We start from the raw sequence: 14732 nt of genomic DNA on the forward strand, positions 1-14732 counted from the left end.
TGGCTCCTAGTAGTTTTCTTATCGCCACACAGCACCTAGCAGTGTGCTCTGCAAAAGGAGTCCCTCAGCCAAAGCTGATCTACCGATGCACATTGGAGCTGCGCACACATTACAGGTGGCACATGATCCCAAGGAAGAGAGCTCACTGGAGAACATGCGTAAGAGTAATTTTTGTGGCTTTCCAGGACCAAAGGCTGATCAGACCGATAACCCGCTGAGTTTCCAGAGAGAAACAAGGAGAGAATGAAAAAAGGTGCCTGGAGCACTTGGCAGGTGTGGCAAGATATCTGCAATATTAGGAGCACATTTCCACTCTTCGAAGGCCACAGAGCTCTCAGGGAGCCAGATTTGGTCCAAAAAAAGAAAGCTCATTACTGGACTGCATAACCCAGGAAAGATTTTCAAGCCACTAGCCAAGGGTGGGAGGTTGGGAATATCTGTCCCACAGTCATCTACCCTCCCCGACGAGTCTCATCTTGGAGAAGTCTCAGTCTATTTTTCTCCAGCCTCTTGCACAGCACCCCCAAGTCTCCATTAGACTGTCCCCGTCCGTGGGAGAGCAGAGCTCCGCGTAAGACCCACTGAGAATCGGAATGCTCGCTGTGTGCAGTGATAATCAGCCCTCCCGTGAATTCCTTTTCCAGGACCGAGCATCTCATTTCTTCTCCGGCTCCTCCGTCCAACTGAAGCATGCAGCCTCAATCCACCCTGACAGCTTCATGCCCCCGCCGCCCCCCGCCTGACACCCCCTGAAAATGTACATGCATACTTTGCTCCAGCCATAAGGAATCTCTGTTGTTGAATATGCTACTTCCTCTGGCTAGATGCCCAGCCTCATGCTTGCTTATGGGTCCTTTTTTTGTTTATCATTAAAGACTGGGCAGATTTCATTTCTCTGAATCCTTTGCCATATTCCCTGAGGAAAAGCAGCCATTCCTCGCTGCCCCAGTCACGTCCTCGAGTCTCCACGGCATGCTGCTCGCTCCTCTATTACAGCATTTATCATACTTTAGGATCATTATCTGTGGGGCATTGCGTTTCTCCCTTGCTGACTGTGAGCAACTTTGATCTGAGCTAGCCTTGTATTCCTTCCAGAACCCAGGTGGCACTGGGCAATAGCAGGCACCCTGCAAATAATTTGAGTTTGAATGACTATGAGGAAGAGTCCAGAGAATAAATGTGTCCTGGGGCGGAGTGGGGGGCTGGGGGTCATAGGCTGTCCCGGGACTAGACGGATAAAGGGCCCTCACATAATCACATGGCACAGCACAGCAGTCGCACGACTCAGAAAACCTGCAGAGCAGACATGCAGAGAGACAACAAGATCCACGCTCAGTCCCAATACTCCAAAACACGCTCTGCTGGGTGTCCAGGCAGGACTCTGCCACATGCCAGGAAGAGGGAGGGAGAGAGACAACCAGGAGCCAGGAGAGGGAGGAGAGATGGCGCAAGGAACAGGGGAGACTAAAGAAAGAGCTCTGAGGATTACCACAATGGCTACGAGATCAAGAAGCAATTACTGTCCTCAGAAGAGACTCCTTCTGCCTTTCTTCTGAATGAGGGACAGTGTTAAAGTCCTCAAATCCCTGTTGCCAAAGGTAAGGAAGCTTTCGTGATGCAAATGCTCAATTACTCAGGAATGAAAAGGCAGCAATCAGCCTCTCCAACCTCCTGTTTCTTCTAAGGGAGTCGGCATTAGTGCCTTTCCCAGCCCAGCTGGGCTTTCAAACTCCAATTAAAAGTAGGGAAAAAAAGGCTCCTGCGCTCCTTTGGCAGTCTTCTCCTAACCAAAGCCAAATGCATTCTTTCGGGGTGATGATTCCTAGCAAAGCTTTTGACATCACTTGGTGGCCACGAATTTGGGGGTAAATGTTGACCACCCAACAAATTCTAGGCTGTGAACATTTTTGGTTGGATCCCCTAAACCCAGACTACAACAAACAAACAAACAAACAAACAAACAAACAAACATAACTCCCTTTCCAATTCATACTTGAAAAAAATAAAAACTAGCACTTTTCCCATCTCATTGCTCACCATGGTTTCTCGAGAAATGGTCCTTGGCTGCTCAGTCACTTGGTTTTATCTTGAGACTGAAAGCAAAGGTCTCTTCCAAAAGCGTAAACCCCTTTCGCTCCCCAGGACCTCTCGCCTGGCTCAGCAGGGCAAAAAGCATGCACCCCTGGAAGGTAACAGAGAGAATTCCAAGTTCTGCAGAATCAACATCTCCATAGTGACTCGGCAGGGCTATTTCGATCCCTGGCAACCCTCATACAGTTTGTCATCAAATCTTGGTGATGCTAGCCTGAATACTTCCTGAAGCCATTGTCCTGTCTGCCCCACTGATATCACCTCTACAGTCACCTCTGTGACTTCTCATTGCCCATAGGAAAAAGCCCAAAATCCTTAATGTGGCTTCCTGGGCCACCAGTCCATAGGCCAATACTGATCACTTCAGCTTCCTCCCAGGTTATTCTTCCTGCCCACCCCCTGGGGAGCCCCATGCTTTGGTTCTCAGATGCACCACACTGTCTCTCAAAGCCAGAGCTCCTAACCCACACTTCCTTTTTCCCCTACGCTCCCCTCCTCTTGTCCAGGGAACTCCCTCACTTCTGGTTCCTACTTCAGCCCTCCTTTCTCAAGAAGGCCTTCCTCACCCTACAAGTTCAGGCCACTGACTTCCGGATCATCCTGTATTTGCCTTTTCCACACGTTCCTAATGCTAGTTCTTCCAACTAGAAGGAAAGTTCCATCAGCATAGAGACCACACTTCTCTTCTTCCCTATTATCATTCTTCATTCTAAAATGCCCGTTACTTTTCATATTTTAACATTCTGAAATTGGGAAGCATCTTAAAATCAATAGTCCATCATAATTTAATTGTCAGCATTTTTCCTTTCTCAGAAAAACATAAAATCATGGTGGCTTTTGCAGGGGTATCTAACCTTTTGGCGTCTTTGGGCCACGCTGGAAGAAGAAGGGTTGTCTTGGGCCACACATTAAATACATTGCGACATGTAATCACACACACACACACACACACACACACACACACACACACACACACACAAATCTCATAATGTTTTATGTAAACTTATGATTTTGCATTGGGCTGCATTCATAGCCATCCCGGGCCACTGGCTGGACATCCCTAGAGCATCTTAAGATCTGGCAAAATTGGGTATGTCCTGTGTCTACTGAACACAGTGCCCGGCCCATGGCAGCAATCAATAATCCCCTGGTAAATACATACAGACGTGCATACATTTCTTGAGGATCTGATGTTATTTAGTTTTTGCTACGTAACAAACAAGCCTTAAAATCTGTGACTGACAACAGCCAAGATTTACTGTCTTGATCATGGGCCTGCAGGTTGGCCATACCTTTGCTGGTCTTGGCTGGCGCTGACCCCGGGCTGTTCTATGAGACACACATTTTCCTTTGAACCATAGCTCCCCAGGCCTGGTAGCCCCCCATGACCAGCAGCTCCCCCAGTAGCTCCCCATCTTCTTAGGGCAGATCACTGAAACGCAGGGCAATAAGCACAAGGGTACGGCGATTTCAAACCTCTCTTCTCATCACACCTGCCAACATGCACGGCCAAAGCAAGCCCAACACCCAAGGGGCAGAGAGCTTTCCTCTGGCTACTCTGCCAGTCCCAGAGTTGACGAAGGGAGCGAAGAACTGAGGCGAAAAAGCCAATCTACCACAGACCCCGTGGGAGGAGGTGGCGGGTAGGGGTGGACAGACATGTCAAGGGACAGCGAACTTCGATTTGAATAGCACTAAAGGACATCTCCCTTAACTGACTTATATGACATGCCCCTGGACACAATGGGCGAAAGGCCCAGGAGTCAGCAGGGGTGGCCTGAACCAGCAACCCTTGGCAGCCACAAGGACCCTCACCCTGCTTCCATCAGCTATGAAGTTTTATTGAGAGGGGAGAATAAGAAACAGTCACTGTCCCTGATTCTCACTTCCGGTGGCTGTGTACTCACTCACTGTGAGCCAAGGCTCCAGCTCTGTCAGGTTAGGCCGTGGGCTGACTCGGGTCGGCTGGGCCCTTAGGACTGAACAACAAAAGACCCAGGTGCAATGGTCCTAGGGTGCTGGGAAAACAGGTGCTGACGGGCTCAGTCAGGGCTCTCGAAACACGAGCTGGGAGACAGCCCATTAACCAGGCATGGCTCTGCCAACCCCAGAGAGAATTCATTCTCAACTGCCACGGTTCCCTACAGGCACCGAGCACCCGCACGTGTCTCTGAGGTCCTTGTCTCACTTTGCTTTTGCACACTCTCCACACTGTGACTCCGTGTGTGGCTGTGCCCTGCCTGTGACTTCCTGGGGGCTGTGGCTGTTGGTAGGGCTGCCGTAAGTGAGCACTGCCAACCAGTAGCTTAAGCAACAGACACAGACTGCCTCACAGTTCTGGGGGCTGATGCCGGCAGGGCCGGCTCCTTCAGAGCTCCGTCCTCACCCCGCCTCTGGTGCCTGGCTGGCAATCTTTGGCATTCGCTGGCCTCTAGGTGCATCACCCTGACCTTGGCCTTCATGTCCACATGACATTCTCCCTGTGTCCATGTCTATGTCCAAATTTACCCTTTTTATAAGGCCAGTGATCACCTTGGATTAGAGGCCCACCCTACTCCAGTGTGACCTCACCCTAACTAATTACATCTGCAGTGACTTTATTTCCAAATCAGGTCATAGCCTGAAGCACTAGGGTACAGGATTCCAGCATGGGGACTGAGGCAGGAGGGCGCAACTGAAGAGGGGCCAAGACCACTTCTGTATCCCTGCATTCAGCTCAGGGCCTGGTATGCAGAGGCACCCCACTACCTGCCCGCTGACAAAATGCCAGTAAGAATCTCCACCCCCTCACCCCCGCCCCCTGCTCGCACTCGCGCGCGCGCGCGCTCTCTCTCTCTCTCTCTCTCTCTCACACACACACACACACACACGCACGCACACACACGCGCGCACACACTCTCTTCTACAGAAGAAACAGCACAAAGCTGTCACTGTTAGCTTCTGGTGAAGTGCCAAACCTCACGGCCAGCTTTCCAAATTCTCCTGAAGCATCGGTCCCCAGAACACAGCAAGCAAGATAAAGAAGCTGCAACCCACGTGCCAAAATACTCCTTGAACTACCCTGCCATCAGTGGCTTCTTCAGAGGAACTGAACTTCCCAGAATTCCTCACGAGCCAGGAAGGCAGACAGGCATTCGTAGTCTTTCTTATAGAAAGGAAAACTTGAGTGCGAAAAGGGGGAAGGTATGCCCTCAACACAACTTCCCCCGTCAGCCCACAGAACCAAGGGCTGGACGTGGTGTTCCTGGTCCCAGTGCAGTGATAACCAGACGGCAGTGCCCCGGGGGACGGAGGAGCACGGAGCACCAGGAAGAACGTTAAGTCTGAACGCCGGATGGCCCGAGTTCCCACCCTGGCTCCACCACTCACTGTGTGGACATGGTGCAACCGTGAACAACTTCTCTGCTCCTCGGGTTCTCCATCAGAGAAGGGGGTGGGGGCTCATTTACTGAGAGATGGTCCCTCTCACATGGCTTTACAAATAAAATACTGGGAATGGTGCCTGCCATTCAGTCAGTGGCCAAAGTCACGGCGGTCCTTATAAACACCCGACCTGATCTCCTTCCAAAGCTGACTCCCCCACCATCACCTGAGTCTTCATAAGCCCTCTGTCAGTAGAACAGCCAGAATTGGGGCCCACATGAGAGGTATTCAGTATATTACTCATCTATTACCAACTGCATAACAAATTATCCCCAGATGCAGAGACTTAGGTAAAACAAACATTTTTATCAGTTTCTATGGATCAGAAATCCAGAAGCAGCTTAGCTCTGGCTCAAGACTACCATCAAGGTGTCTGCCGAGGTCTCAGACAGCTTGAGCTGGACCAGAGGAAGAGCCACTCCAAGCTCAATCACGTGGCTATTAGCAGGCCTACGCTCCTTGCTGGCTATTGGCCAGAGCCCTCCCCAGGTCACGGCCACGTGGGTCTGTCCAAGGGGCAGCTTAGGACATGGTGCTGTCTTCCAATCAGCACTAGCGAGAGAGGAAGCAAAACAGACACTAGAGTCTTTTGTAATCTAATCTTGGGAACTGATGCCCCATCACCATTGACGCTGTTTTCTTTGTTAAAAGCAAGTCACAATTTGTATATCTATGTTCACAGCAGCACTATTCACAATAGCCAAAAGGTGGAAGCAACTCAATGTTCATCAACAGATGAATGGATAAATGTGGTACAGACAATGAAGTATTCCTCAGCCTTAATTAAAAACGAAGGAAATTCTGACACATGCTATAACGTAGATGAACCTTGAACGCATTATGCTAAATAAAAAAATAAGCTAGTCAGCAAAAGACAAATACTGTACGATTCCACTTTTATGAGATTATCTGGAGTAGTCAAATGCGTAGAGACAGACGGTGGAATGGCGGTGCTAGGGGCTGGGGGGAGGAGGAAGGAATGGGGAATGTTTTTAATGGGTAGAGCATCTTGAGTTTCACAAGATGAAACAGTTATGGAGACTGGCGTACAACAGCACGGATAAACTTTAACACTACTGAACTATACACTCCAAAATGGTTAAGATGGTAAATTTGATGCTATGTGTATTCTGCCACAATTTAAAAAAAAAAGTCACAAAGTGTAGATCACATTCAAAGGATTGGGATTATGACAGAGTGTGAACCCCAGGAGATGGGAATCAGTAAAGGCTGCCTGCCACGGCTCAGTCATTTACCCAAAGTTGAAAAGACTCTAACTGTGCGATTAGGAATTAATTCAACCTATTCACGACCACCTCAGTGCTGGCCACACCCAGCACGTGCTGGGCAGCATCTGCGGACTTCAGATGCGCCCCTCCCAGGGGGTGTTCCTAAGCAATAGAAAGTCCATATGCAAAGCCTGCTCCAAAGCCACCGCTTTGGGGAATTATCTGGTAAACAGGTTACGGTTCCAATCACTGAGGCCCCAAGTAAAATTTGATTCCATCATGGCATTCTCTGGTCTCTAATACATCCCATATGGAATGGAAAGGTACAGTAATGACTGCACATGCATGGTCCCATCCTGCTTCCAATTCCTGGCAGAGTTTGTTGTTGATTTAACCACCCAGGGTCAGGCAGGGAACTCGCTGGGATGAGCAGAGAAAGAGAGGAGAGGCACACCAAAGCTGGGGTCTCCAGCGTGGAGACAACACTTCCCCATAACCTCATCAAATTAGAAGGAAAGTACTTGAAGAACCGTATTTCCTGCCTGGGGGCCAGCTTCCTCCACTCTGTCCAAACAAACATTATAAAATATAACTTTCTTTTCTCACATCAATTGAAAGCAAAGATGCATCTGTGAAGGACTGGAAGCCCAGCAGAAGCAGACAGTATATATTTTGACTAAATGAGCTCATGACCAGAAGGTGCATATTAGCACAGTATCTAGTGCATGGCAAGCTTTGATAAGTGTCCACTATTATTAAGATGACAAGGGGTCAACTCTTCTGTGGTACCAGGCGAGACTGTGCCCAATCCAGATGTCTTTCAAATCCTTCAGGAGGACATGGAGCCCATTCTCTCAGAAGCCCACGAGCCAGGATCTCCCCCAGCCTCGGTACACTGGTGTTCCTTTGTTTAAGTACCAGAATTAGCTGCCATTTTGCCTAGAGGATACTCAGTAGGAGGAGAGCATGCCCTCTAAGATTGGAATCACACTCACAGCAGGGGGAAGTCACACCTAAGAGGGACGCAAAACCAGGCGACAGCAGGCCCAGGGCCCCATCGCACGCTCGCTGTGGGGCACGCTCCCCCAGGGGCGCAACAGCCCCATCTTCTCTAAACAACGGTGATCCTTAACGTGATTATTTTCATAGACGGCAGAGGTGTAAACTCACATAATTTAAAAACACAAACAATGTACTACTACACAGGGTGCAAATTAAGCACAGTTTAATAACGTGACACCCAACAAAGATCTCTTTTCCAGTCTCCAGTGCCTATTAAATCCACTAGGCGGAGGACACCCTGCTACTAGGTAGGGTCTGTGGGATTCGAGAGGCAAATAGGGCACGCCTCCCGGGGGCATGCCTTCCCACAACGGGCACCCCTGCGCAGAGGCTGGCACACCGACGGCCCCTGACAGCTGTTACCCACGCCCTGATGGGACTTGTTCTGTGAGGGCATGTGAGAACACAGCTGACCATCCAGGGGCGTGTCGTTTGAGTATGGAAGGCACAAAGCTGAGACCCTCAGGAAGGCTGCTCCACGCCCGGTGTCGGCCGCAAGTTGGGCTTTGCGTGCACGTGTCCACCGCTGACTTTTTCTACCCCTCACGTTTATATGAAAGCACAATATATGCAGAGGAAAAGGAGCTGGGTTTAGAAATACTAACTTTAACCAGCCTGCAGAGGGACAGTTCTTAAGGGTAAGCAAAAATCTGCTTCTGCAAAATGCTGGAATAGGCATGTGGGGGAAGGGGTGGGGGAAGGTGCAGCTAAAACCATCAGGACAAATTCCCTGGCTTCTAAGTTTTAGTCTTGAACCCTAAGAACCCCTAAGGGGGTTCTTTCACTGAACATCTCAGGGCACCGTAAGTGAGTGTAGTAAACACATAAGAAATGATACACTACTACTCAATGAAAACTTTCCTCAATGCCTCCTATCTATGTTAATATTTATTTGACTTTGTGACTGCTGTTCCCCGCATCTGCCCTCTATCACTGCTGATGGCATATGCCAGAGGACGTCCATTGGCATAACTTCTGTGTATAAAAATTTGACTTTGTGTAAAGACTAGAAATGCCTTGCCGTTCCATCAGAAGTTTAGAAATTCCTTATCACATGGGAAGGTTAGAAACCTCTCTGAAGTTAGTATAGCACAGCGGCTTCGGACTTGAATGCGTACTGAAGTCACCTGGAAGGCTCTGAAAAGAGAATGCACACCAATCGATTCAGTTGGTCTGGGGTGCAGCCCGAGCTCTCTATTTCCAGAGGTCCCATGGGAGGCTGCTGCTGCTTCTCTGAGGGTGACACTTTAAGAACCACTGGTGACGCAAAGACCCAAGGACAATCAGAGACTCACTCAGCTCTCCAAGCTGTTGTTCTCTGCACAGATTCTGGCAGTCTATGTTGATGCACATTTTGTCTTTTCTTGTCTCTGAACCGCAGACGTACAGATTTGGACCGATCACAATCCTTGTTTGGTGACTCCCTCTCACCAGTGGTCTACGAATTACCCATTTATTCATTCATGTATTCATTTTTAATAACATAACCACCAACCTAAATAAAAGCTAGGACCTTGAAAAGAACCTACATCTCACTTCATGGCCCTTATCTTATCCATCCACCATCTTTCACTTGCTTTCTGTTTTACAGTATTATCAAATCCATAGCCTGTGGGGCATTTATAGAATGGGATACTGATAACAGTCAAGAAAATGAAATCTACCAGCAAAAAATAATTTGAGTGAAACACAGCGATATGCTATTAAGTAAAAAAAGTAACGACTGCAGACCCAAAATACCAGTTTATAAAAGAAACATACATATACATATTTAGAGCGCCTTAAAATGGACATATGTTCTTAAATCTTTGCATTTTTTTCCTCATCACTGAAGAAAATGCATGTTTATAGGAAAAGAGTAAATGAGTAACACAATGTACCAGCAGAGGATATGACCCTGCTGTGTCCTTCTGGGTTCCCTAAAAAGCTTATCTTTCTATCCCCAAACTGCACCCATCAGCTACCAGAAAATAGCTCTGAGACTGAGAGCTCTGATGTAAGTAGGCAATTCACACAAGAGGAAACAAAGTAGCAAACAAGCACATGGGGGAAAATGTTAACTTTGCTCATAATAAGAGAAATGCAAATTAAAGCATTTGGGGAGCTATCATTCTATGCTTGCTAAATTAGCAAAAATGGAAAAAATAGCACAGCAGGAATGCCTGGGGTACTACAGTGAAACCGCCATGGGCCAACAGCGCTAGCCGCCGTGTAAGGCAAAACAATAATTTCCAACAGCTGTGTGGCAGGTGGAGCCATGAACCATGCAGATGTTCCCCCCGCCCCACCCCCCCAAACTTAGTAATTCAATGGGAAGAAATAGCCCCAATGGCCCCCAACAATGCCAGAAAACCAGAGCAGAGCACCATGACGGGATGTAACGCAGCAGAGGCAAACTTCAATTTTGAAGAGAAAATGTGTATATGATGTTTAATACATGAGAAAAACAAAACGGATGGTGCATTATAGTTAAAGCCATGTGCACAAAAGCTGCAGGGTCAAGTGCAAACATTAACCCAGCGTTGTACTTGGAGGTGGGTATGGGCGTTGTTTTCTCCCTTCCAGCGTCACTGCAGTGTGATGCTGAGATGTCTTTTTAGAGCTGCGGTGTCTCCTACCTTGAGAACTTTCACAGCTCTCCTCGTCGCTGTTGTCTTGGCAGTTATTTTGCCCGTCGCAAACGAAGCTCTTGTCGATGCAGAGGCCGTTCTTACAGTGGTAGCGCGCCGTGGAGCAAAGCAGTGGGTTTGCCGCTGCAAAGGGAAAACAGGGCCTGTCACCAGAGGTCAGCAAGTCGCTGTGGAAACCCTCGGGACCTTCTCCTGCCAGGAGTACGTCCTGCTCGGGAAGCAGAGAGCTCACCTTCTAGGATCGCTGACCTGTTAAGCCCGTCCTGGGAGCCTGGCCAGACAATGACCCGGCTAGGACAAGATTCACTCTGCTGCATTCTGAAAGCTCCTGTGCCCAAGCCACCGTGCGGATGGCCTAGAGCTGTACCAACAGGGCCAGGTGCCTCGCCCCAGTGGTCAAACTCTCGGCAGGCCAGCTGCCCCAGGGGCCTGGGGCAAACCTGAATGTCCTGGGAGAGCTGCAAGTGGAATGCTTGGCAGCATAACAGGCACACAGAGAAAAGCAAAGCCAGCAGGAGTAGCTGAGTTGGGAATCCAGGACCCTCCACCACCGAGGCAGCGATGGCAAGATCTAGTCCAAGAGCTATGCCAGATCCCCCTGGTTCCCTAACTGTGGACCAGCATCTTACTGCCTCATGTATCTTTGTGGATCACTAAACTCGGTGGTGTCACTTCTTTGCAATCCAAGAAGCCCATTAACCCACTTGGTCAGCCTGGGTGGCTCCCCTGTGAGGCTCCCTGTTCCAGACACCTTCAGGGACCTCCTAAGAAATGACAGGATCCCTCCCTCAAAGGCAAGGGTGGCAACTGGCCAGGGTGGGTCATCACAAAACTATTTACCAACAGGCAAGCAAATCTCCACAGAAAATCGGTATTTCTACAGCACGACTTGCCTCATTCCCAGTTCCCTGCAGTGCAATTCAAATAAGGCTCTTCAGAGCTCTATTTTTAATAAATGAAGGAGCAAAGTAAAAATCACTGCAATCCCTGTTCTCCCCATTGTTAGCTGTGTAATCTTGGGCAAACAACGTCACCTCTTGAGCCTTGGTTCCTTATCTGTGTACAGGGCCAGCTCCATAATTTCCAGGGCCCACTGCAGACTGGAAAATGCGGGGACAACTATTCAAAAATTATTTAAAAGTTCAAGAAGGTACGTGCAGGGTGTAAAAGCTGGCATGGCACCCTTCTGGGGTAAGCGCGGGCCCTGAATGACTGCTGCGGTCCCAGGCCCACGCAGCTCGTCCTGCTACTCACACAGCACTAACTGGAGCACCGCCTGGGACAATGGGACAACGCAACAATGCGAGAGAAAAGGGACAGTGCAGGGTCTGGCACCTGGCGCGGGCTCAGGGAACGTTCCCCTAGTTATGTCTGAAGGGGCAATATTGGCGATGATGAAGAGGTGCTATCCTGGATCCTGGGTGATGAACTGAGCCCACGCCTGAGTTACACGTTGCGGGGAGAGCACCGGCGTGGGACACCAGGCCCAGCACAGAAGGCTGCTGTGGGACCGGGGCAAGCCCGCGCTGGTGTCTCTCGATGGTCCTCAACGGCAAGGTGGCAGCTGCCATCTATCTTCCCACACGCTTCACTGAGCTACTGCTAAGATACACAGGGGGTATGGCTTCAAGGACTGTAAATTTCACAGGGATCCGTAAACCCGAAGGACTGCAGTTATTTTTTAACTATTCAACTCAGACAGTCTGAATTGAAAGGTCAGAGGAGACGGAGGGAGAAGGGAAGCCAGTGATCTTGGTTTTGAAGACGAGGGACCAGTGCAAAGCCAAACAAAAGGAGTCTGGCCTGGAAATGGGAGTTTTAATGATTTAAATCACTGTGAGCCAGAGAATGGTTAGACTTGATCAAGCTGAAACCAAGGTCTGGCTTCGGCCAAAACCAAAATAAGGAAAACCCAAAACCACAAATCACATTCGGTTACTGTCCAAGGCAGCCCTCCAAACCCCTTGTATCCCACCACGGTGGCCTTCGGCTTCCCTGGGACCTTGAGAGTCACGTCCACCAGCCAAGGCATCAGCAGCAATCAGCTTCCGTGAATACCCTAGTGGGGTAGGCTGTTTTGGATCAACCTTGCTGAGACTGTTGGCAACTCCTTACCTTTCTTCGTCCTCAGACTCTCACAAAGGTAGACGGTACAAACCTTCCCAAGGGAAACTTGTCGTTTATGGATGCATTTCTGTGCATATGTGTGTTCATACATACTACAAATGTGTGTGCACATGTATGCATGTATATATATAGATCACTCATATCTTCAAGATGAACTAAGGCTGACTAGGCCGTAAGACAGAGCTCCAGTAAAGAATCCAGACTGACTGAAAACCAAGTCAGTGAGAGTTTGTAATGCACATAACCAAAAGGATCAGCGGCCAGAATACATAAAGAACTCTCACAACTCAAAAGGAGAAAGACAACTCAATAGGAAGATGGGCCAAGGATATTATTAGCAGACAATTCCCATAATGGAAAATGGTCAATAACAACTTGAAAAAATGTTGACCTGTAATGAAGCACCACTTCAACTGCATCCACGTGCCAAGTTTGTCTTAAAATACCAGGCTGTTGGCACGAATGAGGAGGGAGCGGAAGTCGCGCAGACTGCCGGTGGGAGTGCAGACGGGCAGGTCTGCCTCGGGGACCACATTAGTCATATTTGGTAAAGTTTAAGGTGCACATGCCCTCCAGCCCAGTAATTTCGCTTCCAGCAATACACTCTAGGGAGACTCTTGAACAAACAAAAATGTTTACTGAAGCACTGTGACATCAGAATTCTAAGGCAGGGCTCGGGGAACTTTTTCTGTAAAAGGCTGGACAGTAAATATTTTAGGCTTTGCTAACCACTCGGTCATTGTCTCTGTCTTAACTACTCAACTTTTCCATTGTAGTGCAAAGCAGCTATAGAAAATTAGGACGTGGCAGGGTTCCAATAGCACTTTATGTACAGAAATAGGTAGTAGGCTAAATTTGGTTCGGGGCCATTGTTCACCAACCCCTGCTCAAGAGCAGTGAAAAATGAATGAATCAGAGACAAGATGAACAAATTACAAAAATATAATAGTGAGGGAGAAAAGCAAGTTACAGAAGGCTATTACAGTGTTGGGCCACTCGTATGAAGTTACCCATGAAAAAGAATGCTGTCTAATAGATGGATAGGAAAATACATACTGAAAGAATAAAAACTTGCCTCGGAAGAAAACAAGGCTAAGTTCAGGAGAGTGGATGCCTCTGGAGAGAAGGAAGAAGGACAGGACCCGAGAGGGAACTACTGCGGACTTCCAGTATTAAGTAGCATTTTATTGTTTTAAACTCTGAAACAAAAAAGCAGCATGGTAATGTGACTTCTTAATAAAGATGTAATTGACAAATAACATTATATTAGTTTCAGGTGTACAACATGACTTGGTATTTGTAAATATTGCAAAAAGATCACCTCAGTAAGTCTAATTAATACCCATCACCACACATAATTACATTTTTTGTAATTGTTACAAAATTTTTTTTCAATGAGAATTTTTAAGACCTACACTCTAAACAACTTTCAAGTATATAACACAGTATGATTAACTGTAGTTTAGTTATGATAATATAATAGTAACTATAGCTCCCTGGCCAGGTTGCTCAGTTGGTTGGAGCAACATCCCGTACACCAAAAAGTTGTAGGTTCGATTCCTGGTCAGGGCACACACCTAGGTTGTGTGTTCAATCCCTGGTTGGGGTGCATACGGGGGGCAACCAATTGATATTTCTCTCACATCAGTGTTTTTCTCTCTCTCTCTCCCTTTCCTCTCTCTCTAAAACCAACGGAAACATCCTTGGGTAAGGATTAAAAATAATAGTAACAACAACAATTATAGATAATATAATTTTTAAAACAGGGTTTTGGGAACGCAGAAGTCAATTTAATTTTACTTTTCCTTTCCAAGTCTGAAAGACTTCACTAAGACTTCTTAAGAGTCCAGTCTGGCAGACAAGTTTCAGTGATCACTCACTTTCCTTTTTCATTACTTTTTTCCCCACAAAATTCTTTCTGGCTCACAAACACCTGTTTTTGGTATCTTTCACACTCAGGCGCCCAGGTACACACTTGTAAAATACCACACCTGGGAATTCTCCTTCTCAATGTCTCCTCATAAAACACTGCACTCCCCCTGCCCTGGCAATGCTGGGCAGAGAAACAGGCCGAGGATGTAGGAGGAACACTCCCCAACCCAGCAGCCAGGCAGAAGAAAAGGCCTTGGAGCCACCAAGACACACACCGAGATGTCTGCGCCCTCCAGGT

The 14732-nt window shown here is 48.0% G+C and overlaps 1 protein-coding gene across 2 annotated transcripts in view; it reads right to left on the reverse strand.

Moving 5' to 3' along the window:
• LDLRAD3 (low density lipoprotein receptor class A domain containing 3) overlaps window positions 1-14732 on the reverse strand; it is a 207473-nt gene that overhangs the window by 89771 nt on the left and 102970 nt on the right. For both annotated transcript variants that reach the window (XM_054585899.1, XM_054585898.1), the window contains one exon: window positions 10424-10558. In XM_054585899.1, the coding sequence (XP_054441874.1) occupies window positions 10424-10558 (135 nt within the window). The remainder of the gene's footprint in view (window positions 1-10423; window positions 10559-14732) is intronic.

Source organism: Pteronotus mesoamericanus, unplaced genomic scaffold (genome assembly GCF_021234165.1).
Source record: "Pteronotus mesoamericanus isolate MK-2021 breed Mesoamerican mustached bat unplaced genomic scaffold, CSHL_Meso_final contig_90, whole genome shotgun sequence".
In the NCBI taxonomy this organism is placed as follows: domain Eukaryota; kingdom Metazoa; phylum Chordata; class Mammalia; order Chiroptera; family Mormoopidae; genus Pteronotus; species Pteronotus mesoamericanus.